This window comes from Phyllobates terribilis, unplaced genomic scaffold, assembly GCF_046119375.1.
Source record: "Phyllobates terribilis strain yellow unplaced genomic scaffold, ASM4611937v1 Scaffold_7__3_contigs__length_470593459, whole genome shotgun sequence".
Classification (NCBI taxonomy): domain Eukaryota; kingdom Metazoa; phylum Chordata; class Amphibia; order Anura; family Dendrobatidae; genus Phyllobates; species Phyllobates terribilis.
Genome location: NW_027362767.1, coordinates 291610641 through 291637810, shown reverse-complemented (window position 1 = coordinate 291637810; position 27170 = coordinate 291610641). Strand labels below are relative to the sequence as shown.

General features: G+C 42.2%; 1 protein-coding gene across 1 annotated transcript; it reads left to right on the top strand.

The window, feature by feature from the left end:
* Nucleotides 1-3932: 3932 nt before the first annotated feature.
* Nucleotides 3933-26255, top strand: SNX12 (sorting nexin 12). Its single transcript, XM_073640974.1, has 4 exons — nucleotides 3933-4203; nucleotides 23277-23372; nucleotides 23519-23643; nucleotides 24982-26255. Exons 1-4 carry the CDS (start codon nucleotides 4039-4041, stop codon nucleotides 25082-25084), a joined length of 489 nt encoding a protein of 162 aa, XP_073497075.1. The 5' UTR covers nucleotides 3933-4038; the 3' UTR covers nucleotides 25085-26255.
* The last annotated feature ends 915 nt before the right edge of the window (nucleotides 26256-27170 follow it).

Here is a 27170-nt window from a genome sequence, read left to right as displayed (position 1 = left end):
CCATTTAAACACTCCTTCACTGATTAGTCGCGCCCGGTCGGCCGCATACATATTCTAGAATACCCGATGCGTTAGAATCGGGCCACCATCTAGTATATACAGTTATATGAAAAAGTTTGGGCACCCCTATTAATCTTAAGCTTAATGTTTTCTTAAAATTGGTGTTTTTGCAACAGCTATTTCAGTTTGATATATGTAATAACTGTTGGACACAGTAATGTTTCTGCCTTGAAATGAGGTTTATTGTACTAACAGAAAATGTGCAATCTGCATTCAAACAAAATTTGACAGGTGCATAAGTATGGGCACCTCACCAGAAAAGTGACATTAATATTTAGTAGATCCTTCTTTTGCAAAAATAACAGCCTCTAGTCGCTTCCTGTAGCTTTTAATGAGTTCCTGGATCCTGGATGAAGGTATTTTTGACCATTCCTCTTTACAAAACAATTCCAGTTCAGTTAAGTTTGATGGTCGCCGAGCATGGACAGCCCTCTTCAAATGATCCCACAGATGTTCAATGATATTCAGGTCTGGGGACTGGGATGGCCATTCCAGAACATTGTAATTGTTCCTCTGCATGAATGCCTGAGTAGATTTGGAGCGGTGTTTTGGATCATTGTCTTGCTGAAAGATCCATCCCCTGCGTAACTTCAACTTTATCACTGATTCTTGAACATTATTGTCAAGAATCTGCTGATACTGAGTGGAATCCATGCATCCCTCAACTTTAAGAAGATTCCCGGTGCCGGCATTGGCCACACAGCCCCAAAGCATGATGGAACCTCCACCAAATTTTACTGTGGGTAGCAAGTGTTTTTCTTGGAATGCTGTGTTTTTTTGCCGCCATGCATAACGCCTTTTTGTATGACCAAACAACTCAATCTTGGTTTCATCAGTCCACAGGACCTTATTCCAAAAAGAAATTGGCTTCTCCAAATGTGCTTTTGCATACCTCAGCCGACTCTGTTTGTGGCGTGCTTGCAGAAACGGCTTCTTTCGCATCACTCTCCCATACAGCTTTTCCTTGTGCAAAGTGCGTTGTACAGTTGACCGATGCACAGTGACACCATCTGCAGCATGTTGATGCTGCAGCTCTCTGGAGGTGGTCTGAGGATTGTCCTTGACTGATCTCACCATTGTTATTCTCTGCCTTTGTGATGTTTTTCTTGGCCTGCCATTTCTGGCCTTAACAAGAACTGTCCCTGTGTTCTTCCATTTCCTTACTATGTTCCTCACAGTGGAAACTGACAGGTTAAATCTCTGAGACAGCTTTTTGTATCCTTCCCCTGAACAACTATGTGGAATAATCTTTGTTTTCAGATCATTTGACAGTTGTTTTGAGGAGCCCGTGATGCCACTCTTCAGAGGAGATTCAAACAGGAGAACAACTTGCAAGTGGCCACTTTAAGTAGCTTTTCTCATGATTGCATACACCTGGCTATGAAGTTCAAAGCTCAGTGAGGTTACAAAACCAAAAAAAGTGCTTTAGTAAGTCAGTAAAAAGTAGGTAGGAGTATTTAAAACAAGAAAATGATAATGGTGCCCATACTTATGCACCTGTCAAATTTTGCTTGAATCCAGATTGCACATTTTCTGTTAGTACAATAAACCTCATTTCAAGGCAGAAACATTACTGTGTCCAACAGTTATTACATATATCAAACTGAAATAGCTGTTGCAAAAACACCAATTTTAAGAAAACATTAAGCTTAAGATTAATAGGGGTGCCCAAACTTTTTCATATAACTGTATATGTTCAGCTTCCTATTTTAATAATTGCAATGTGTCTGTAAAGTCAGATGTGATACGAATGATCCACATGGGATAGGTCATTTAATGATGACACATTCACTTTAAAGCCCCACTCCAGCGTTTTTTTTTCTATTTAACCTCTGGAGTGGTGCCACTAATGTAAGTTCCCTGCCCCTAGTCTTATACTTACCAGCCGCCGTCTTCTTTAATAATAATAATTTTTATTTATATAGCGTCAACATATTCCGCAGCACTTTACAATTAAGTAGGGACATATACAGACAATATAAACAATACAATGTATCACATTTCAACAGTTACATGAGGAGTGAGGGTTCTGCTCGCAAGCTTACAATCTATATGGAAATAGGGAGGGGACACAATAGGTAGAACATGGTCATCAACCAGTATCTGTCTAAGTGAAGTTACCGTGTGCTATTTGGTGCATGGAGGATGTGGAGACAGATGAATAGTCAAGAGTAGATTATGATTAACATTTAGGAGGGAAGAGGGGAGAGTTAGGTTGGTGAGTTGAGGTGATAGGCTTTTCTAAACAGATGTGTTTTTAAAGCACATTTAAAAACATGGGGGCTAGATATTAGTCAAATCGTTTGGGGTAGTGCATTCGAGAAAACTGGCACAGCTCGAGAGAAGTCTTGGAGACGGAGGTACGAGGTTTGGATTATGGGGGGATATTAGTCTTAGATCATTTGCAGAATGGAGGGCACAGGAAGGGTGGTAGATGGAAATGAGGGAGGAGATATAGGCCGATGTGGAGAGCTTTGTGGGTGAGTGAGATGAGTTTATATTGTATTCTGTAGTGAATGGGTAACCAGTGCAATGACTGGCACAGGGTAGAGGTGTCGGTAAAGCGGTCTGATAGAAATACAACCCTGGCTGCTGCATTCAGAATGGATTGGAGAGAGTTTGTTTAGAGAGAGACCGATCAAAAGAAAGTTGCAGTAGTAGTAGCCTTCTTTGGCTCCCGGCTTCGCTCCGGTCAGTTTCCAGCAGGTTGTGACCTAGCGGATTGCTCCAGTGATTGCTGGACGATCCGGAAGTCACTTCTCAGTGTACAGTAAGTCTCTCAGTGCCAGAATGTGGCAACAACGAGGATCTCATAGACTTACACTGAGAGCATGTGACTGTTACCTCTGACTTCCGGTCAGTCAGAAGTTGCAGTGACAAGATGGCAGATCAGGACCGGAGTGGTGCTGGGAAGAGCAGAAGACGGCAGATGTAAGTATGAGACTAGGGTCAGGGAACTTAGATTAGTGGCACCACTCCAGCACTGAAATAAAAACCCCGCTGGAGTGGGGCTTTATAAGACTTTTGAAATACAGTCTGGCTATGCACATTAGATACATGGTGACTGACAATTTTCTGTGTCTGGATGTGAAGGATTGTTCCCTGAAATCAGCCTTTGGGGAAAGTGAGATACAGGCATGTTGGATTTTAACATGCATATGCCTTTGTTCCCTTCTCTTTAGTCTTAGCTCAGCTAAAGGGACTACTAAGCCAGAAAGTGACGGTTAAAGGGTTGCTCTACTTCAGATTCCCTATCTATGAAATTACAATCATAGCTGCTACTGTGTCTAGCGCTGCCTCTCCTCCATTCTTTCTTGATAGGCTGCAGTGGTGACGTCATGTATACAGCTCATGTCACCGCTGCAGCCAATCACTGGGCTCAGCTGTTACTCTGTAGCTAAATGATTGCAGCGGTTATGTCACATACAGCCCATATCATTGCTGCAGCTAATCACTGGGCTCAGCTGTTACTCAAATGTAGATAGCATAAGCTGCTGAGCTCAGTGATTGTCCGCAGCGGTGATGTGCACTGTATACAATGATGATGCAGCCAATCAATGAAAGCCCAGAGCAGCAGCGGCGCAGGGGCAACGCTGGACCCGGAGTTATCTTTGAGGTCTGAAACCATATAGATACATAAACGCTAAACCCAGACTTGTTATGTCACCCTCGGCTGTGCTGTGCTTGTTCTGACCAATACAACACAGCACGGGAAGCTGGAGCCGATACCGGGTGAGAATCCCGGGTGTGTGACGGCTCAGTCTCCGAGCAGATGATCTGCGTACAGGCAAGCTCTGCCCACAGCGCCTGCTCCGGCCCCTGCACCGGGATACGACGGAACACAGCCACGCATGCGCACACGGACTTAGAAGCTTCTGTCTAGGAGAACGCGCAGCGGTACGTATTGCGCATGTGCTGTGTGGGTTCTGGGCCGGGTGTGTCGGTCCCGCCGTCTATTGGTTCTGGTTTCCGGTCAGTATGTCGGACGCCTCGGTGGCGGATACCCGCCGTCTAAACTCTAAACCTCAGGATCTGACAGACGCGTACGGTCCGCCCAGCAACTTCCTGGAGATTGACATCTTCAACCCACAGACAGTGGGAGTGGGACGAAACCGGTATACGGTGTACGAGGTCCACATGAGGGTGAGTGCTGCGCCGTGTGCACTGCAGGGTGTCACCACACAAGGGTGCCCATGCCACCTGCTGAGAGCACTCACCAGCCTGTCACCCGGAGAGCTGCCAGCGTGGGGGTACTGTGCCCTGAGGTCCATGCCCCTTGGTCAGTGTCTGCCAGGAATAGGGGACAGTGGGCACAAGTGTGGTGATGCCATGGCCTGCATCTATGTGCCCCAATGATTTGTGCAGTGGGCATATGATTGCCCATCATCCAGTGAGCAGCCTGTGGCTTGTCGCTCCACAGTCACCATCTTGCCCAGTATAATTCGGCTTCTAGTGAACTAGAGACATAAGGATCTTGCAGAAAACATCGCTGAATTGAAAAAAACAAAATATCTTTTTGCCATTTCCACTCTTGTGGCTAATGGGAGCCCGGGAGGCCACAGTGGTCAGACACCTGAGGTGAGACTATGCCACACATACATATATGGCAGCATGCCCGCTCTGAAATACATGGAGATGTATGATAATGATCGGCTCTTATCAGTGGGATGGGACCTATGGTCGGTCGTAGGCGCTCACTGTATGTCGGCTCCTTGAATGTGTGACCGGTTGCCTGGATAGAAGCCGGTGGTATGAAAGGTGCAGACGTGCGCCAAGAGCCATGTGTTCTCCAGGGAAAATGCGTCTCCCCTCTTCCCATGGAAACGTGCGCACTCATCTGAAACAAGTCCATGTGTATGGGGAGGGGGGTGTCAGTAGGAACAGCTATTGGAGGGTATTCCCATCTTATCAAGTTGTGACCTCACCAATCCTGACAGCAGGGCACGGATACCTCCATTCATTGTCTATGGGACTGAGAGAGATGGCGGGCTGTGGGATTGCCAGAGATAACAATGACTGGAGAATTTCAGTGTCCTGTAGCGGATTAGTGAGGGTCCCAGTGGTGATTAGGTGACAGCTTTTTAGGGATAATCCTTTAATTAAAAAAAAAAATACCACATTAAAAAGTATTATGCTGTGCTGACATTGCATCAATGGCGGACATGGCCACGGTATTCTTCTGCCGTGTCATACGTCCGAGGCATACATCAGGAACACTGCCAAAGTATACCTCCGACAGAAGCAAAGAAGGAAAGCGCGTGCATAGCTATGAGGCCACACTACAGCCTCAAAACTGAAAATGTGGCCTAAAGGGTTTTCTGCAAGAGTTGCACTGGATTAGAAAAACAATTACATTTTCTTCCTTCCTTCCCAACACACCCTGACGTAACTGTATGTGCCAGTGAGGGTGTGAATGTATGTAGTGGGCTCAGGAACCCATTCTGCACCATTTCTGTCAGATGCCGGCTGTAATACACAGTCTGCAACATCACTGAGCAGAGCTAGCCTCGATCACTGCTGTTTAATTATTAGAATGCCGCTGTCATGGTCCCCAATGATAATCCGCATGTGCTGTGCACATGCTGTGGAAATTTCCGCTGCAAATTATCATTGCAGAAAAATATGCAGCATGTCCATTAATTTTTCGGACACGTAGCTTAATTGCCGCCATTGACTTGCATTGAATTGCTTAATATCCGCATGACTACATGTGCACATGTGGATATTAAGTGATTCAATGTGCGGATGGTACCCGGGTCTGGAGGACAGGAGACTCTCCTCCAGACCTGGGTACCATAGTACCTGTTAAAAAAAAAATTTAAAATACAAAATATACTCCGACGTCCCCCGGTCTCCTGTATTGTGCGTCCTGGCTCCCCGGTGGCTCGTGATGGTGTAAAAGGATCTTCCATGACGTCATTTAGTCATGTGACAGGTCATGCGACCGCTGATGTCGGCGGTCGCGTGACCTGTCACATGACTAAATGACGTCATGAAAGGTCCTTTTACACCACAGCGAGCCGTACAAGAGACCGGATGCACCGAAGAAAAGACCGCAGGCCATCAGAAGGTGAGTATGTTTTGTTTTGTTTTTTTTCTACAATTTTTATTCTTTTTTTTTAACCTATTAACTTGGTCACACTATATAAATCCATCCCGGTTGCATGCATTTATATAGTGTGACCAAGTTGTCAAGTACTTTTCCAAGTGATGCTAAAAGCGCTTGATAACCCGCATGCAGAAATGCATGCAAAAACGCTTGACAAACGCTTCTACCTGGCAGGAAAAACGCATGTAAAATCCGCATGCGTTTTTCTTGCCAGGGAGATGCGTAAAAAATCTGCAGCATTTCTGCATCGTGGGCACTTAACCTAAGCGGTTAAATAATTGCAGGTTCTAGTACCCCAAGGGGGCCTAAAATATAACATAAAAAATATTAAGATTGCCCTCATCATTGTCCCTTGCTCGCGCTGTGATCAGCCCGAGCAAGGGACAATGTTGGGAGTAGTAGTCTGCTCCTGTAGTGTCCATGTGTAAAAATAAAAATAAAATAATAAAATCCTTAGACATCTCCGGCCAGGTGAGTATAAGGATTTTATTATTTTATTTTTATTTTTACACATGGACACTACAGGATCAGACACTACTACTCCCAACATTGTCCCTTGTTCGTGATGATCACAGTGCCGGCAGGGAACAATGATGAGGGCCGCATTCAGCACCTGGCACTTGGGAACAGCTCTAACTGTACCGCTGATTCCAGGCGCCGGTACATGCGCTCCTGATGCGGCACACAGTTGCCATACACGGACACGGATATCTCGGGTACGGGTTTTTCCAGTACCGGAAAAATCAGGATGTGTGAAACCGTCCTCATGTGACAAATTCACTGCAGGTTTTAGTTGTGTACAATGATCAGAGTAGAATTCAAATTGCCACAGCCACATGCTGTGAAAAAATCAGAATAAGATTATAACATAGACTGTCGCATCCTCAGTATTGACTTAATTCTTTTTAAATTATTTGTATCTCATTGTATATCTTTTAAAAAAAAAAATTGTTTTTGCTCTACCCTTTGTTTTCTATAGGTGAAAAACGCTGAAAGAAGTGACATTTTGCCAAATCAGTCAGGGAAATGAGATTTCTAAAATCTCAGACTTTCCTGGTACTGTAAAATACAGCTTAAAATTTGAATAAAAAACACTGCAAAAATGCAACATGTGAACATAGGCTAAAAGAAACCTGTCATCTGATTCATGCTGCTTGAACCACAGCCGTAAAAGCCCTTCCATGGACTCGTCTCGGATAACTAGTCCCAAGAGGCCGGTGCCTGGCAGTATATCTCTGCCCTACTCCTGTATACTGACAGGTCTCTCCCAATCTACAGTCATGGCTGAAAGTTTTGGCACCCTTGAAAGTGCTCCAGAAAATTATTTAAATTAGGCCACGGCCCCACTATCAGTATTTGGTCAATATTTTTTCTCATGAGTGGGAGATACAATTGGTGACTTGTTTCTGTTATACCTTTTCTCTGATTGTTCCTCACCTGTTTTGGCTCCTACTCCTGAGAAAACATACTGACCAAATACTGATAGTGGAGCCGTGGCCTTACACATGTTGTGTTATACATATGTTTATTTCCTTTGTGTTTATTGGAACAACATAAAAAGAATAAAAAAGGGCAAATTGGGCATCATTTCACACAAAACCCCAAAAATGAGCCGGACAAACTTGTTGGCACCCTTTACTTAAAGAAGTTGACCACTACTTCGACAACTCCTTCACATACGCCATGCTTGGGCCCGATTTAAAATAAAATAGTTTATACTCCCCTCCCGTGCCGGCTCTGTTCCAGCGGTGTCGGCACTCGCGGTCCCGGTGCTCCCGTGCGGTTGTTGTGACAATCGGCGTCAATGTCTCCACCTTCAGACAAATTCAACATGAAGAGGAAGTCAGAGATCAGCTGCAGCCTGGACTTCCTCTTCATGTTCTATTTGACAGAAGGCAGGGACAGTGATGCCAGCACTGATTGGGCGCCAGGCTCACGTGTCACAAAAACCACATGGGGGCACCGGGACCGCAAGTGCTGACACCACTGGAACGGCAGCACCAGAACGGGAGGCGAGTATAGGCTTTTTTATTTTCTCGCCAAACAGTTAGTTCAAGAAGGGGTTGTACTAGTAGTGGACAACCCCTTTAATATTTGGTTGCACATTTGTTGGAATAAGTAACTGCAATCAATCTCTTCCTATAACAATCAACAAGCTTCTTACACCTCTCAGCTGGAATTTTTGACCACTCTTCTTTTGCAAACTGCTCCAGGTCTCTCATATTTGAAGACGCCTTCTCCCAACAGAAATTGTAAGATCTCTTCACAGATGTCCAATGGGATTTAGATCCGGTCTCATTGCTGGCCACTTCAGAACTTTCCAGCGCTTTTTTTCCATCCATGTCTGGGTGCTTCTTGAAGTATGTTTGGCGTCATTGTCCTGCTGGAAGACCCATGACTTAGGACGCAAACCCAGCTTTCTGACACTGGATACTAAATTGTGATTCAAAACCCTTTGGTAATCTTCAGATTTCATGATGAATTGCACACAGTCAAGGCACCCAGTGCCAGGGGCAGCAAAACAACCCCAAAACATCTTTGAACCTCTATCATATTTGACTGTAGGTACTGTATTATTTTCTTTGTAGGCCTCATTCCACTTTTGGTAAACAGAATGATGTGCTTTACCAAAAAGCTCTACTGGACATAGGAAAACAAGATAGACGCTTTCCCAGAAGGATTTTGGCTTACTTACATTTTGGTAAACTGCAGTTTAGCTTTTTATGTCTGTGTCAGCAGTGGGGTCCTCCTGGGTCTCCTGCCATAGCGTTTCATTTCATTCAAATGTCGACAGATAGTTCACGCTGACAATGATGCACCCTGAGCCTGCAGGACAGTTTGAATTTCTTTGGAACTTGATTGGGGCTGCTTATCCACCATCCAGACTATCCTGCGTTGCAACCTACCATCAATTTTTCTCTGCTGTCCACGAAGATTAGCTACAGTGCCATGGGTTGTAAACTTCTTGATTATGTTGCGCACCGTGGACATAGGAACATCAAGATCTCTGGAGATGAACTTGTACCCTTAAGATTGTTGATATTCTTCAACAATTTTGGTTCTCAGACAGTTCTTCAACAATTTTGGTTCTCAGACAGTTCTCTTCTCCTTTCTGTTCTCCATGCTTAGTGTGGCACACACAGACACACAATTCAAAGATTCAAGAGTCAACTTCTCCCCTCTTTATCTGGTTTCCAGTGCGATTTTCATATTGCACACACCTGTTACTTGCCACAGGTGAGTTTGAACGAGCATCAGATGCATGAAACAAAGTTGTTTACCCACTATTTTAGAAAGGTGCCAACAATTTGGTCCAGCTCATTTTTGGGTTTTTGTGTGAAATTATGTCTGATTTGCCTTTTCTTTTTTTTCTGTTGTTCCAATACACACAAAGGAAATAAACATGTGTAACTGCAATAATTTTCTGGGAGAAATACTTTTTCAAGGGTGCCATCACTTTCGGCCATGACTGTGATTCTTGTGGAGAGGGGCGGGCAGCATGAATCAGTAGTCAGATTGCCTTTAACCCCTTAATAACATCTGACGTACTAATACGCGTCTGTGCCCTGGGACTTAAGAGCCAGACCCATATTAGTACGTCATGGCGATCGCGCCCGCACACAGGCTGTGCGGGCGCGATCGCCGCCGGGTGTCAGCTGATTGTCACAGCTGACACCCGGTACTATGTGCAGGGAGCGGTCCTGCACCGCTCCCAGCACATTAACCCCTGCGATGCTGCGATCGAAGTCGATCGCGGCATTGCGGGGGCAAGGGGAGGTGATCGGCTATACTCACCTCCTCTTCCGGCTTCCAGCGCAGTCTGCAAAGGCTTCCCGGGTGTTGCCATGACGACCCGATGTCGTCATGACAACATCCGGGTCACCAGAGAGCAGGAAGATTGCTTGGGCATGCGCAGTGCATCTCCAAGCAATCTTCACACTGTGCACTTCTGACAGCCTTCATGGCATAGGGATGGTGCTTCATTCCTGTGCCATGCAGGCGATCAGAAAAAAAAAAGTGAAAGTCCCAGAGTGGGACAAAGTAATAAAGTGTATAAACTGTGTGAAAGTGGGAAAAAAAAAAAAAAAAAAAATGTGCAAAAATATTATAAAAAAATAAAAAAAATAATACACCAAAAATAAAAATATAATGTACCCATCAATAAATATTATTATAAAAAAAAAAAAAAACAAACAATAAAAGTACACATATTTGGTATCGCCGCGTCCGGAACAACCTGACCTATAAAACTGTCCCTCTAGTTAACCCCTTCAGTGAACACGGTAAAAAAAAAAAAAAAACGAAGCAAAAAACAATGCTTTATCACCATACCGCCAAACAAAAAGTGGAATAACACGCGATCAAAAAGACGCATATAAATAAAAATGATACCGCTGAAAACGTCATCTCGTCCCGCAAAAAACAAGCCGCCATACAGCTCCATCAGCCGAAAAATAAAAGTTATAGCTCTCAGAATAAAGCTATGCTAAAAAATATTTTTTTCTATAAAATAGCTTTTATTGTGTATAAGCGCCAAAACATAGAAAAATGATACAAATGTGGTACCACTGTAAACGTACTGACCCGAAGAATAAAGTTACCTCATCAATTTTACCACACGCGGAACAGAATAAAAAAAAAACAATTCCTGAATTGTTGGTTTTTGTTTATTCTGCCTCCCAAAAATCGGAATAGAAAGCGATCAAAAAATGTCACGTGCCTGAAAATGGCACCAATAACAACGTCAAGTCATCCCGCAAAAAAACGAGCCGTCACATGACTCTGTCTGCCAAAATCTGGAAAAATTATAGCTCTCAAAATATGGCGATGCAAAAACTAGATTTTACAAAAAATGCGTCTTTTAGTGTGTGACAGCTGTCAGTCATAAAAACCCCATATGATTCTGGCATTGCTGTAATCACACCGACCCGAAGAATAAAGTCGTCTAATCACTTATACCGCACAAGGAACAGCGTCAAAAATAAACTCTTGGGTTAGGATTGGGCTAGGGTTAGGGCTGGGTTTGGGGCTAGGGTTGTGCTGGGGCTAGGGCTGGGGTTGGGATTTTTTTCAAAAGTAAGAAAAAAAGATGACGATATGGTGACTAGTGTTGAGAGCAAGTGCTCGCTACTTGAGTTTGCATCGGGTGCTCTGGTATGCATTGAGTATCGTGGGTATTTGAGTGACATGCTCGAGTCTCTGCCCCATATGCTTCGCGGCCAAAAAACTTTACGGGGATTGCCTGCCATGCACGAGCGATCCCCGCATGTTTTTTTTTGGGTGTCTAATAACCGTGAAACATGCGGAGCAGGGACTCGAGCACACGCTGTACATGGTGCATACCTGACTACCCGATGCAAACTCAAGTAGCGAGCACTTGCGCTCAAGACTAATGACAACTTATTCAATATGATGACTTAATGTAAACAAATTCTGTGCCGTACCTCTGGGTTCAAAATGTTCACTATACACCTTAATAAAATCCTTGAGGGGTATAGTTTCCAAAATGGGGACACTTGTGGGGGAGCTCCACTGTTTAGGCACATCACGGGCTCTCCAAACGCGACATGGTGTCTGCTAACAAATTGAATGGAAAATCGGCTCAAATTGTTAGCGGACGCCATGTTGCGTTTGGAGAGCCCCTGTGTGCCCAAACATTGGAGCTCCCCACAAGTGACCCCATTTTGGAAACTAGACCCCCCAAGGCACCTATCTAGATGCATAGTGAGCACTTGGAACCCCCAGGTGCTTCACAAATTGATTCGTAAAAATGAAAAAGTGTTTTTTTTTTCACTTTTTCATTTTTACAAATCAATTTGTGAAGCACCTGGGGGTTCCAAGTGCTCACTATGCATCTATAAAGGTGCCTTGGGGGGTCTAGTTTCCAAAATGGGGTCACTTGTGGGGGAGCTCCAAAGTTAGGGCACACAGGGGCTCTCCAAACACAACATGGCGTCCGCTAATTATTCAAGCAAATTTTACAATCAAAAAGTCAAATGGCGCTCTTTCCCTTCCAAGCCCTGCCGTGCGCCCAAACAGTGTTTTTTCCCCAAATATTGGGTATCTGCGTGCCCAGGGGAAATTGCACAACAAATTTTGGGGTCCATTTTTTCTTGTTACCCCTGTGAAAATAAAAAAAATTGGGTCTAAAGTAACATTTTTGTGAAAAAAGTTAAATGTTCATTTTTTTCTTCCACATTCAAAAAATTCCTGTGAAGCACCTGACGGGTTAATAAACTTCTTGAATGTGGTTTTGAGCACCTTGAGGGGTGCAGTTTGTAGAATGCTGTCACTTTTGGGTATTTTCTGTCAAAAAGACCTCTCCAAGTGACTTCAAATGTGATGTGGTCCCTAAAAAAATGGTTTTGTAAATTTTGTTGGAAAAATGAGAAATCGCTGGTCAAATTTTAACCCTTATAGCTCCCTAACAAAAAAAAATTTTGGTTCCAAAATTGTGCTGATGTAAAGTAGACATGTGGGAAATGTTATTTATTAACTCTTTTGTGTGACATATCTCTCTGATTTCAGGGCTTAAAAATTCAAATTTTGAAAATTGCAAAATTTTCAAAATTTTCGCCAAATTTCTGTTTTTTTCACAAATAAACTCAAGTGATATCGAAGAAATTTTTCCACAATCATGAAGTACAATATGTCACGAAAAAACAATCTCAGAATCATGGGGATCCGTTGAAGCGTTCCAGAGTAATTACCTCATAAAGTGACAGTGGTCAGAATTGTAAAAATTGGCCCGGTCGTTAACGTGCAAACCACCCGTGGGGCTTAAGGGGTTAAAGATCATCAACTTGACTTCTTAAAGGGAATCTGTCATGTCTGCAAATACTACTTAATCTGCAGATAAAGGGTTAATGTGCAATTTTTAGCATTACAATGCTGTTCAGCAGCTTTACTGAAAGCCTGGCTAATGGGAGAAAATGAACTTTATACCCCCCAAGGAGCCGCCGATTTCCCGTTGTAGAGGCGTGCCTGGGGCAGCCACCGTTACCGCTCTGTACACAGTGAGCAGCAGATATAAACCTACCACGGAGCGTTGACGGCTCGCTCTGCTGCGTATCTGTGCTGAGCGAGCTGTCAAGGTGCCAAGTCATACTTACAGTGCTGTGACTGTAACCACTCCAAGCACCGCCCCTATGACAGAAAGCCGGCGGCTCCCTGGAGGAAAAAGTTAATTCTCTCCCGTCAGCAGTGCTTTCATTAAAGGGACTCGGTCAGCACAAAATGTCTGTTCAAACCAAGTACAGGCGCTCAGTGCATCGTGGCATAGCCAAACGTTTAAGTGCCTGTTTTCACCTGCTTGGTTTTCATCTATTTTCTCCCTTCTCTGATTGACAGCTCTGGCTTCATAGACTCAAAGAAGAGGGGGGAAGGTGGAGATAGAGGAATAACAAGCAGGTGGGAAGGTGAACTCAAATGATTGGCCCCGCCATGATGCACCGAGCGCCTGAACTTGGTTTGAACAGTCACTCTGTGCTGACAGTCCCTTCAAGGCAGCCGGACTACATTTTACCCTATTAAAAAGAATCTGGCAGCAGGTTTTTGCTATGTAATCTGAGAACAGCATGATGTAGGGACTGAGAGCCTGATTCCAACAATGTGCCACTTATTAAGCAGTGTGCTGTAATTTCAATAAATTCCGTGTTCATCAGCAGGAGATTATCCCTAGAGAACAAGGTGTCTTGTACCCCCTAGTAATCTGCTGTGTATAAACCCGCCCCACCACTGATTAGCAGCTTTCTGCGTATGCACAGTGTACACAGAAAGCTGCCAATCACTGCTAGATCTTCAGGAGAGAAAACATTTTATCATAATGACAGCAACAGACCAGTAAGTGACAGAGGTGAGTATCCAGCAACAGGTCCGGAAGAGCGTGATTACAAACAATTTTTTTTTATTATGAATTCATTAAAAGGGAGAAAAACAAATTTGGGACTGTACCCAGTAACTCCAGTAGATCTGACGCGTTTCGAACTAGGTAGTTCTTATTTATTTCACTTACTGGCGTGCATCATTTGAACAGGACCATGACTGATCTGTGACTGAAACGATAAAAAGCGCCACCCCTATGAATGAATGAAAGAAAAGGTATGCGAGGGAATCCCCTAAGGATAGAAAGTGTTTTTTAAACATAATACTGGGAGCCTTTCTTTGAGAAAGCCATATTAACGATACACCTTGCATCACTAACAACGCACAGCAGCCAGTTTAACAGCTAAGAACAACGTGACAGGTTCCCTTTAAGGCTGTGTGTACACAATTAGTTTTTGGGGAGTTTTTGATGCTGGGTATTTTCAGTGCGCCAAAAAAAGCAGTATTTTACAGTTTCAGCAAAGTGAATGTGAATTTCCAATTGTAATTTTTTTTATGTCGATGCGAGTATTGTGTGGGTAATTATGTAATAAACTGAATAATTTTACTATCCATAATAACCAATAATTGTGTAGTGCACTGCAGCAAAACATGCAAGACACACAACAGATCAAGAGGAGAGCAATGGAAAAAATATTAGTTGAGAACAGAACTTTTCAGTTTCACACGTAGGGTCAAAGTGCTCACTACACCCCTAGGTGAATTCCATGAAGGGAGTTGTTTCCCCAAGGGGGTCACTTTTTGGTACCTCAAAGTCTGTGCAAATGTAAAATGGCAACAGCAAACTATTGCAGTAAAATTTGCTCTCCTTATAGCGCGACTTCCCTTCTGAGCCTGCTGTGTGAACAACTCCATGAAGGGTATTGCTGTGCTCAGGAGAAATAGGGTAACAAGTTGTGGGGGCATTTTCTTCTATTATTCATAGTGAAAATGAAAAAAAAAATTGGCACTAAAACATAATTTAAATGAAATAATAACTTTTTTTTATTTTTTATTTTTTCATTTCAGATTGTTAATTTCTGTGTAGCACCTGATGGGTTAACAAACTTCCTAAATACTACTTTAAGGGGAGCATTTTTTTCAAATGGGGTTGATTCTTGTGGGGCTTCTAATACATAAGCCCTTTTCTATGGTGTGATTATCTGTACATACCCACAATGAATATTTGGTGAGTTTTTAATGTAGCATTTCTGCACCTATTAAAGGTAAGCGGTCATGTCAAAAATGCCATTAATCTGTAGACGTAGGGTTAATCTGCAGGTTAATAGCGTTCTGAAGTGGTGTGGCCAGCGCATTAAAACCCCAGGTACCGGGAGGAAATTAACTATTCCTTCTGACAGCCTCTGGCTTGAGATTTCTATACAGTGGTGGCCAAAAGTATTGGCACCCCTGCAGTTCTGTCAGATAATACTCAGTTTCTTCCTGAAAATGATTGAAATCACAAATTCTTTGGTATTATTCTCTTCATTTAATTTGTCTTCAATGAAAAAAACACAAAAAGAATTGTCCTAAAGCCAAATTGGAAATAATTCCACAAAAACCTAAAAAAGGGGGGTGGACAAAAGTATTGGCACTGTTTGAAAAATCATGTGATGCTTCTCTAATTCGTGTAATTAACAGCACCTGTAACTGACCTGTGGCAATAACTAAATCACACTTGCAGCCAGTTAATATGGATTAACCCCTTAACAACATTTGACGTACTAATACGCGTCTGTGCCCTGGGACTTAAGAGCCAGACCCGTATTAGTACGTCATGGCGATCGCGCGCGCACACAGGCTGTGCGGGCACAATCGCCGCCGGGTGTCAGCTGATTGTCACAGCTGACACCCGGTACTATGTGCACATTAACCTCCGCGATGCTGCGATCGCAGCCGATCGCAGCATTGCAGAGGCAAGGGGAGGTGATCGCAGATACTCACCTCCTCTTCCAGCGCTGACTGCCGTGGCTTCCAGGATGTTGCCATGACGACCCGATGTCGTCATGACAACATCCGGATCACCAGACAGCAGGAAGATTTTTTGGACATGCGCAGTGCATCTCCAAACAATCTTCTCCCTGTCCAGCGCTGACAGCCTGCATGACACAGGGATGGTGCTGCATTCCTGTGCCATGCAGGCGATCAGAGAAAAAAAAGTGAAAGTCCCAGAGTGGGACAAAGTAAAAAAGTATAAAAACTATCGGAAAGTGGAAAAAAAAATAATCCACCAAAAATAAAAATAATGTACCCATCAATAAATATTATAAAAAAAAAAAAAACGATAAAAGTACACATTTGGTATCGCTGCGTCCGGAACAACCTGACCTATAAAACTGTCCCACTAGTTAACCCCTTCAGTGAACATGGTAAAAAAAATAAATAAAAAACGAAGCAAAAAACAATGCTTTATCACCATACCGCCAAACAAAAAATGGAATAACACGCGATCAAAAAGACAAATATAAATAAAAATGGTACCGCTGAAAACGTCATCTCGTCCCGCAAACAACAAGCCGCCATACAGCTCCATCAGCCGAAAAATAAAAGTTATAGCTCTCAGAATAAAGCTATGCTAAAAAATAATTTTTTCTATAAAATTGCTTTTATTATGTAAAAGTGCAAAACATAGAAATACGATTTAAATGTGGTACCGCTGTAAACGTACTGACCCGAAGTATAAAGCTGCCTTATCAATTTTACCACACGTGGAACAGAATAAAAAAAAACAAAAAAAAAAACAATTCATGAATTGTTGGTTTTTGTTTATTCTGCCTCCCAAAAATCGGAATAGAAAGCGATCAAAAAATGTCACGTGCCTGAAAATGGCACCAATAACAACGTCAACTCATCCCGCAAAAAAAAAGCCGTCACATGACTGTCTGCCAAAATCGGGAAAAATTATAGCTCTCAAAATATGGCGATGCAAAAACTAGATTTACAAAAAATGCGACTTTTAGTGTGTGACAGCTGTCAGTCATAAAAACCCCATATGATTCTGGTATCGCTGTAATCGCACCGACCCGAAGAATAAAGTCGTCTAATCACTTATACCGCATGAGGAACGGCGTCAAAAATAAACTCTTGGGTTAGGGCTGGGGTTGGGATTTTTTTCAAAAGTAAGAAAAAAAGATGACTATATGGTGACTAGTGTTGAGCGCAAGTGCTCGCTACTTGAGTTTGCATCGGGTGTTCTGGTATGCATTGAGTATCGTGGGTATTTGAGTGACATGCTCGAGTCTCCGCCCCCTATGCTTCACGGCCCAAAAAACTTTGCGGGGATTGCCTGCCATGCACGAGCGATCCCCACATGTTTTTTTTTGGGTGTCTAATAACCGTGAAACATCCGGGCGGGGACTCGAGCGTGTCACTCGAGCACACGCAGTACATGGTGCATACCTGAGTACCCGATGCAAACTCAAGTAGCGAGCACTTGCGCTCAAGACTAATGAAAACTTATTCAATATGATGACCTAATTTTATCAAATTCTGTGTCGTACCTCTGGGTTCAAAATGTTCACTATACACCTTAATAAAATCCTTGAGGGGTATAGTTTCCAAAATGGGGTCACTTGTGGGGGAGCTCCACTGTTTAGGCACATCAGGGGCTCTCAAACGCGACATGGTGTCCGCTAACAAATTGAATGGAAAATTGGCTCAAATTGTTAGCGGATGCCATGTTGCGTGTGGAGAGCCCCTGTGTGCCCAAACATTGGAGCTCCCCCACAAGTGACCCCATTTTGGAAACTAGACCCCCCAAGGCACCTATCTAGATGCATAGTGAGCACTTGGAACCCTTAGGTGCTTCACAAATTGATTTGTAAAAATGGAAAAGTATTTTTTTTCCACTTTTTCATTTTTACGAATCAATTTGTGAAGCACCTGGGGGTTCCAAGTGCTCACTATGCGTCTAGATAGGTGCCTTGGGGGGTCTAGTTTCCAAAATGGGGTCACTTGTGGGGGAGCTCCAATGTTTGGGCACACAGGGGCTCTCCAAACGCAACATGGCGTCCGCTAATTATTCAAGCAAATTTTACAATCAAAAAGTCAAATGGCGCTCCTTCCCTTCCGAGCCCTGCCGTGTGCCCAAACAGTGTTTTTTCCCCACATATGGGATATCTGCGTGCCCAGGGGAAATTGCACAACAAATTTTGGGGTCCATTTTTTCCTGTTACCCCTGTGAAAATAAAAAAAATTGGGTCTAAAGTAACATTTTTGTGAAAAAAGTTAAATGTTAATTTTTTTCTTCCACATTCCAAAAATTCCTGTGAAGCACCTGAAGGGTTAATAAACTTCTTAAATATTGTTTTGAGCACCTTGAGGGGTGCAGTTTGTAGAATGGTGTCACTTTTGGGTATTTTCTGTCATAAAGACCTCTCAAAGTGACTTCAAATGTGATGTGGTCCCTAAAAAAATGGTTTTGTAAATTTTGTTGGAAAAATGAGAAATCGCTGGTCAACTTTTAACCCTTATAGCTCCCTAACAAAAAAAAATTTTGGTTCCAAAATTGTGCTGATGTAAAGTAGACATGTGGGAAATGTTATTTATTAACTCCTTTTGTGTGACATATCTCTCTGATTTAAGGGCATAAAAATTCAAATTTTGAAAATTGCCAAATTTTCTAAATTTTCGCCAAATTTCCGTTTTTTTCCACAAATAAACGCAAGTGATATCGAAGAAATTTTACCACAATCATGAAGTACAATATGTCACGAAAAAACAGTCTCAGAATCAGGGGGATCCGTTGAAGCATTCCAGAGTAATTACCTCATAAAGTGACAGTGGTCAGAATTGTAAAAATTGGGCTGGTCATTAACTTGCAAACCACCCTCGGGGGTTAAGGTGTTAAAGTTGACTCAACCTCTGTCCTGTGTCCTTGTGTGTACCACATTGAGCATGGAGAAAAGAAAGAAGACCAAAGAACTGTCTGAGGACTTGAGAAACCAAAGTGTGAGGAAGCATGAGCAATCTCAAGGCTACAAGTCCATCTCCAAAGACCTGAATGTTCCTGTGTCTTCCGTGTGCAGTGTCATCAAGAAGTTTAAAGCCCATGGCACTGTGGCTAACCTCCCTAGATGTGGACGGAAAAGAAAAATTGACGAAAGATTTCAATGCAAGATTGTGCGGATGGTGGATAAAGAACCTCGACTAACATCCAAACAAGTTCAAGCTGCCCTGCAGTCCGAGGGTACAACAGTGTCAACCCGTGCTATCCGTCGGCGTCTGACTGAAAAGGGACTGTATGGTAGGATACCCAGGAAGACCCCACTTCTTACCCCGAGACATAAAAAAGCCAGGCTGGAGTTTGCCAAAACTTACCTGAGAAAGCCGAAAACGTTTTGGAAGAATGTTCTCTGGTCAGATGAGACAAAAGTAGAGCTTTTTGGGAAAAAGCATCAACATAGAGTGTACAGGAAAAAAAAGAGGCATTCAAAGAAAGGAACACGGTCCCTACAGTCAAACATGGCGGAGGTTCCCTGATGTTTTGGGGTTGCTTTGCTGCCTCTGGCACTGGACTGCTTGACCGTGTGCATGGCATTATGAAGTCTGAAGACTACCAACAAATTTTGCAGCATAATGTAGGGCCCAGTGTGAGAAAGCTGGGTCTCCCTCAGAGGTCATGGGTCTTCCAGCAGGACTATGACCCAAAACACACTTCCAAAAGCACTATAAAATGGTTTGAGAGAAAGCACTGGAGACTTCTAAGGTGGCCAGCAATGAGTCCAGACCTGAATCCCATAGAACACCTGTGGAGAGATCTCAAAATGGCAGTTTGGAGAAGGCACCCTTCAAATATCAGGGACCTGGAGCAGTTTGCCAAAGAAGAATGGTCTACAATTCCAGCAGAGCATTGTAAGAAACTCATTGATGGTTACCGGAAGCGGTTGTTCGCAGTTATTTTGGCTAAAGGTTGTGCAACCAAGTATTAGGCTGAGGGTGCCAGTACTTTTGTCTGGCCCATTTTTGGAGTTTTGTGTAAAATGATCAATGATTTGATTTTTGCTTCATTCTCTTTTGTGTTTTTTCCTTGCAAGCAAATTAAATGAAGATAATAAGACCAAAGAATTTGTGATTGCAATCATTTTCAGGAAGAAACTGAGTATTCTCTGACAGAATTGCAGGGGTGCCAATACTTTTGGCCACCACTGTAAACCCAATGTACTTGGCAAGAACTGTAAGGGTATCTTCACACTAGGCGTTTTTTATGCACATTTTCACCTGTGTTTTACAGTACCCGCAAAGTCTATGATATTTCAGAAATCTCATGCCCACACATTGGTTTTTGTGTCATCAGGATTTTGTGGTTTGCATTTTTTTTTGCACAATAGAGCATGCCACTTCTTTCAGCGTTTTTTTCACCCATTGAAAGTAATGGGTGGTGACAAACACTGCAAAAATGCAGGTATCAGGTTTTGCTGCTTTTTTTTGTGCCAAAACGTTACGAAGTTTAATCGGTAATTATTTTTTTCACTGAACTTTGTCAGCATGCATAGAAACAAATGGACAGTGAAAAAAACCTAAAAAAAACAAGCAAAACATGCTTTTTGGAGGCAGAAAAGTTACTGCCAAGGGATCAGGTTTTGGTGCAGAAAAAAAAACGCCTAGTGTGAACATACACTAAGATACTGTTTTGTTTTTTATTTGTGTGCAGCAAAAATACGCAGGGCCAAAAACTCATCGTGGGCACACAGCCTTGGGGTTTATTCAATATTGGTAACCTTATTTTCCATTTAATTTTTTTTTTCTTTTTCAATTTTCCCAAGAGATAATATGAAGAAACTTACCCCACAATTTATTGCATAGTTTCTCCTGAGTACGACAATACCTTCCCTATATGTGGTCATACACTATGGTTTAGGAACACAGGAGAAGTCGGACACGAAGAAGCACCATTTGACTCTTGGAGGGCAAATATTGCTGGATTGACTTTTGGGCACCATATTGCTTTTGCAGGTCCCCCAAGGTACCAAAACCATGTAAACCCCACACACACACTTCCCTCGCATAAATAACACCTCCTTAAAAACTATACCCCATAAGGAATTTGTGTAGGGATGGTAGTGAGCATTTTTACTCCACAGGTGTTTCAAAGATTCCTTTACCATTGACCTATGATAATTAAAAATTCCGCTTGTTACAATTTTTGTAGATTTAGCCCAGCATCTTCAATTTTAAGAAAAAAGGTACCCACAATATATATTAAAGAAGTTGTCCGCCCTTTTCAATTACTACGTTCCCCCATATAAAATAGAAACAGCTTGTATTCTCTTCCGATGCTGGAGCTGTTCCAGTGATGTCTGCACTGGGTCTCCAGGGGCTCACATAGCATATGTCGTGAGAGTCCTGCAGCCAATTGCTGCCCTCTTTACTCTTGCTTCCTTCCATCAAAGTAACATCTGAAAGAAGTCAGAACTTCTGCTCCTTACTTCCTCCAGATGTCCGTTTTATCTGAAGAAAGTGAGAATGAAGCGGCCCATTACCGGCTGCTGCAGGGCTGACGTGGTATAATAATGTCACACGAGCCCGTTGAGACCCGACACTGGAAGCAAGTATGAACTGTTTTTATTCTACATGGGGGAGTATAGGCTTTGAGAAGGGGTTGTCCGATTAATGGACAACCCCTTTAAGTAATTTCTGCGAGTATAGAATTATCCTACATGGGGTGGTGCACTGCTATCTGAGCGTACAATAGGCTCAGAAGGAAAGCTGACTCATTTTTCTAGTTGCCTTATTGCCTTTGCAGAGCCCTTAAGATATTAGTACAGTGAAAACCCTCACCAGAACAGACCCCATTGTGGAAACTATACTCCTCAACATTTATCAAGTGGTGTACTGAACATTTTGAGCCCAAAAGTTTCCTCAAAAAATAAATGCGTGGTAAAAAAAAAAAAAAAAAAAAAATGAAAATTTCTCTCCAGTTAGGGTTAATTACTTTTCCAGCCTTGACCATGTGGTATAAGTGACATATTAACTTTATTCTGCAGGTTAGTACAATTAACGCATCAACAAATATATGTTGTTTTATGTTTTACTATATTTGTACAATAAATTGCTTCTTTTTTAAATAAAAAATAAAAAACATTTTTTTGCTGCCATATTATTCTGAGAGACATAACTTTTTAATTTTTCTGTTGATGGAACTATATGAGGGCTTATTTTTTTCCAGGACAAGTTGTAGTATTTTCTTGGTACCATTATGGAATGTGTGAGACTCTTTCATCACATTTTACTCCATTTTTTATGAGTCAAGTAACAAAAAAAAAACAGCAATTTTGGCTTTTTTTTTTTTTTTACATTTTCAGTGGTATTTACTAGGTGGAAAAATTAGCGTGATCATTTTATAGTTTGTCGTTTCAGACATTGCAATACCAAATATGTATAGTTTATTAATATTTTATTACCTTTTCTTTCTACAATAAAATCAAATTTGTGGGAATAAAAAAGAGGAAAGTGTAATGCTGTGGACTTTGCTGATGAACCCCTTCAACTTGCCACATTTTTAAAGGGGCTTTTACATGCTTCGATAACCCATACCTACCCCCCCCCAAGAAAAAAAATGCTTATTTCTCATTGATGTTTTAATGAACTTAGTATCTTGGGTATGCTGAATCCAAAGGTGACATTGTGAGGTCTGTAAATCGCTACTTTCTCAATAGTCTGCTAGTTAAACCTCTCATCTATACCTCGATACCTAGTTCTACTATAACAGTTTCATAATATCATAAAAGCACCATATGACATGCTGTTGTTGTTTTTTTTTTTGTTTTTTTTTCTAGATAAGTAGTGAAAAGTTATGCAAGAAATTGTCAAATTGTAAAAAATATTGTGTAAGAAAAGTGAGAATATAAAATGATTTTATAATCTAAAAATGATTCTAAAGAGTCACAAAACAATCAACATCCGAAACATCATGTGGAAAAGGGAGGTATATTTATTCATCTATAGCCATGCACAGATTTGGGTAAAGTACCTAAATTTTCTCCACGATTTTCAGAGTGCGGGTGATTTTGTGACTTTTTCTGTTCTTGGAAGGCGCTGAGTCGGGGGCCTGAGATGTGGACGTTACTTACTTAGGCGCAGCACTGCTTTCTTTACTTTCAGCATTCTTCGATGTGTCACCTGCCATTTTATACCGCATGATATCTTGCTGCTATTTCTCTGTTTTGGATATTTGATCCATATTTCCATTTTTGTTTTCTGGACTATACAATGAATGTATTACTATTTCTTCATTCCTCACTAGACAAATCTTCCGATCTTTAAGCTGAAGGACTCCACTGTTAGAAGGAGGTACAGTGACTTTGAGTGGCTGAAGAATGAGCTTGAGAGAGACAGTAAGGTGAGCCGTACGGGAAATGACATCACTTGGGGGAACATTGAGTCTACCTTAAAGTTCTTGAACCTATAATCACTTTCTATATATTATGTATAAAGCATAAGAAACGTATTATTAAAATGTAATTGTGTTTTTAATCATTCCTATAGATTGTTGTACCGCCATTGCCAGGAAAAGCACTGAAGAGACAGCTTCCGTTCCGAGGGGATGAGGGCATTTTTGAAGAGTCTTTCATTGAAGAGCGACGGCAAGGACTAGAGCAGTTTATTAATAAGTAAGATCGATTGATTTCAGTATGTGTTTAGTTTATGGATCTGTATTTGTCACTATATCAAAGCCACCATGTTGCTTCCTGTAACAGTCTGCAACCATTTCTGTTGGGAAAGGATGATGCCGTCTGGTCCATTATCCCGTCCCATACGCTCAGACACCATTAGTATGGGTGGAAGCTCCCAGCAGCTGAATACACGACGGACTGGGAATAAAACCCGTTGCCAAGGACCATTTCCAATTTGCAGTAGCATATGAGATATTTGCCAAAGCAAGAAGTTATTATTTGAGGGTATGTTTAAACAGCTCTGGTGTAATGAAACCTGTGCTGTGATTACATGGGCAACAACATTTCTCTTGTTGTGAGCTTTTTATAAATGTGCCCCATTGTGTGCTAACATGAAATGCAAATCTGTGTGCCTTTACTACTTAAGGATATCATTAGATTTACTACCGATAAGGATTGTAAAAAAAAAAAAAAAAAAAAAAAAAGTCTCATTTCATCCATTGTCACTTTATAAGTTTTTTTCTCAAAAAGAACTGGCCCTCTTTAGGTTTAAGTATATAGTGTAAGGGAATGTTCACACAAGGCAGATACTGTGATCTGCCTGCACGTTGGGAGGGATCTGACCAGCATGTCACGCAAACTTTTCTAGAGAGGAAATTGACCTATATTGCATAGAATGAGTACGTCCTCAACAAACCCTGGTGTACATGTGAACGTCCTCTAATAAACAGATTAGCAGGTGCCCTAAACTGCTGTACAGCGTTACTGTGTCTCGCAGCTAGCGGACCACCACACCTGGGGACTCTGAGGCGTCACATCTACGACGACTCCTAATACAAAGGTGTAGCCCATACGTGGTGTCTGCGGCTGCTTAGTACATAGACTAATGAAATTAATATTGGTTGTCTTCCTGTTTGGGTCTACAGCATCTATGCAGACCATTGTCTTTCCATGGTTACAGACCAGAAATAATAGCTTTGTAGTTCAATCTTGGGGGGGGGAATCTGTCGTTTCCCCAAGGGCAGCAAGTGACAGACGCAATGTGTGAATGTGCCGTTATTTTGGAGAACCCGCAGTCTTATTAATTATAACATGATATCGGTGGATGGACGATGGGAGTCTGCATCAAATGAATACATTGTATTCCTGCTTCAGAGTGCTGGCATTGTAGTTTTCCAGAACTACAGTACATTAACACAATGAAATTAGCAGGTCTGCCACTACTCTTTGCTGCCGTCAGAGAGGAGGACACCATGAAGGGACTGATGGTTCTCTTTTAAATTTCTGCATCTTGGAATAAGTTTGTGACATAAGCAGTTCTTTCTTCTTTTACAGGATCGCCGGACATCCTCTTGCTCAGAATGAGCGTTGTCTGCATATGTTCTTGCAGGACGAAACAATCGATAGAAATTATGTGCCAGGCAAAGTACGCCAGTGAGAATTCTAGGCACATCCATCTTCTCCTTGCCCCTCACGCACCATTGCCTGCTAAATTACATTTATTTTTACACTAAGTCTCCAATTGTCCCCTCTTTTCAAGACCCCCATGCTGTCCTTCATGAGGCTATCCTGTGTTTTTACCTGTTTATATCACTGTCATCTTCTTTACAGCTTAGTAAACTTATTCATGTTCATTTCCATCCTCTCCCTTGCCCGGAGTTGGGGAGATTTCCTATTTGACCCCTATCCTCTTAATTGTTAGCTCTGATACATACAAGCTTTACTGATAGATCCTTTTCCATCCAAGCATTATTCTCTCAGCTTCAGAAGACCCACCACCAGACTACTTCTGTTTTGAGTGAATATTCATACTCGCCCTGGAGTGCTATTTCAAGTGAAAAACTTTTTTTTCTTCCCTTTTTACGTTTACACGACTGTCAGATCTTTTAACACAGTCTGTAACTTGTGTCCCAGGTCTCGGAGTGATCAGGCAAGTGTGCACTCCCTGCCCTCCCTGATTATCACCACAAGCGTGCTGTATATTTAACGCTCAAAGTACAGACATCAGATAAAGTATAGGCGTCTATCTGCTGCACAACACAGCAGCAAAAATGTGTATTGTCTGATATGTAAGTGGTTATAACAGATCACACCCCTCCGACTGAATCCAGAAAAGGACTATTATGAGCAAAGAGAAGAATAAACACTGGCATTGAAGAGCATTTGGATCTACTGGTGAAGACTGGTCTGGTTTCCGGGAGCCTCCATGACACTGACGCTTCTGAGTTCTTGAGCTGCAGCATTGTGTTATGACTGTTTCCGGGAATATATACATTATCAGGTGTCAAAGTACGGGAGTACCTATGTACCAGTTCTGGTTAAAGATGGCATCATCGACCAAACTTTCATTGCTTAGCCATGTATGTGGGGGGAGGCCCTAGTAGGGGTGTAGGGAAGGGGGAGCGTATTTATTAATGATCAGCTTAGGAGTTGGAGGTCATGGTGGCTCTTGGTTAAATGTTAAATTCGAGGTGTCATAGCGGATACTGTGACCTCCTGCATGTGCTGACCAGTTATAACACACTCAGACCTGGGCTTATAAGCAACTATGCTGCCTGTGTCCTTGTGCTGGAGACCATGTCTGTGTATATAAATATCTATATCTCATATTCTGGCTGTGAGTTGTCACTGCTTCTCCTGTTTTACTTATCATCGACTTATACATGATAAATATTTCATATTAACACATAAGACATTGTCACTAATTTGTGCACCATTGTGCAATTTCTGTTTTGCATCCCCCTCAAGGGTTTTGATCCCCTCTGTAAAGAAATGTGTACTTATGGAATAACATTAAGAAAAGCCTTGAATTCTTTACATGAGAATACACCTTTTTTTTTATATGCTTCAGACTTTTAGGGCAGGTTCACACGCACGTATAAAAAATTATTACGATTTTCATCCAGAAAAGTGGGAGGATTTTTTTCTCACTTGTCTTCTGTATACAATCTGTTTTTTTTTACAGCAGCTATTAATCATTTACAGTGTCCTTTGTTACAGAATTGCAATGTATCCGTAAAAATCGGATGCTGTACTGTGGCTCCGCTTGGCATCTGATTTTTTTTTTTCTATCCCATAGATTTAAAGGGGTGAATCTCATCCGATTTACAGAAGAAACTAGTGGACACTGCGACTTCTTTCGCACACAGATTGTCAGTGAAAGCAAAAGTGATCTGCACTGCCCCATTGTATAACATTGGTCTGAGTGCTGTCCATTTTTTTTCAGACATGCCCTCCCCACTGTGATAGAGCGAGTTCCTTACGCTTTGCACAAATCCAACACTGCTGCGCTCTTTACCAAGCAGATAGCAAACGATCATGTCATTACCGTCTGCTTAGTAAAGTGTGCTGCGGTGCTGGGTTAGTACAGAGAGTGAGAAGAGCAGTGGAGGTTATTAGCGTCCCGCACTGCTTGCTGGAATCCCACCACCCAGATGTTCAGACAAGAGTTTTTCTAGTTCTTTAGAGGTCAATTAGGGACTTTTCCTAATTGTTGATTTTTTTTAATTATCACCTGTCTATGT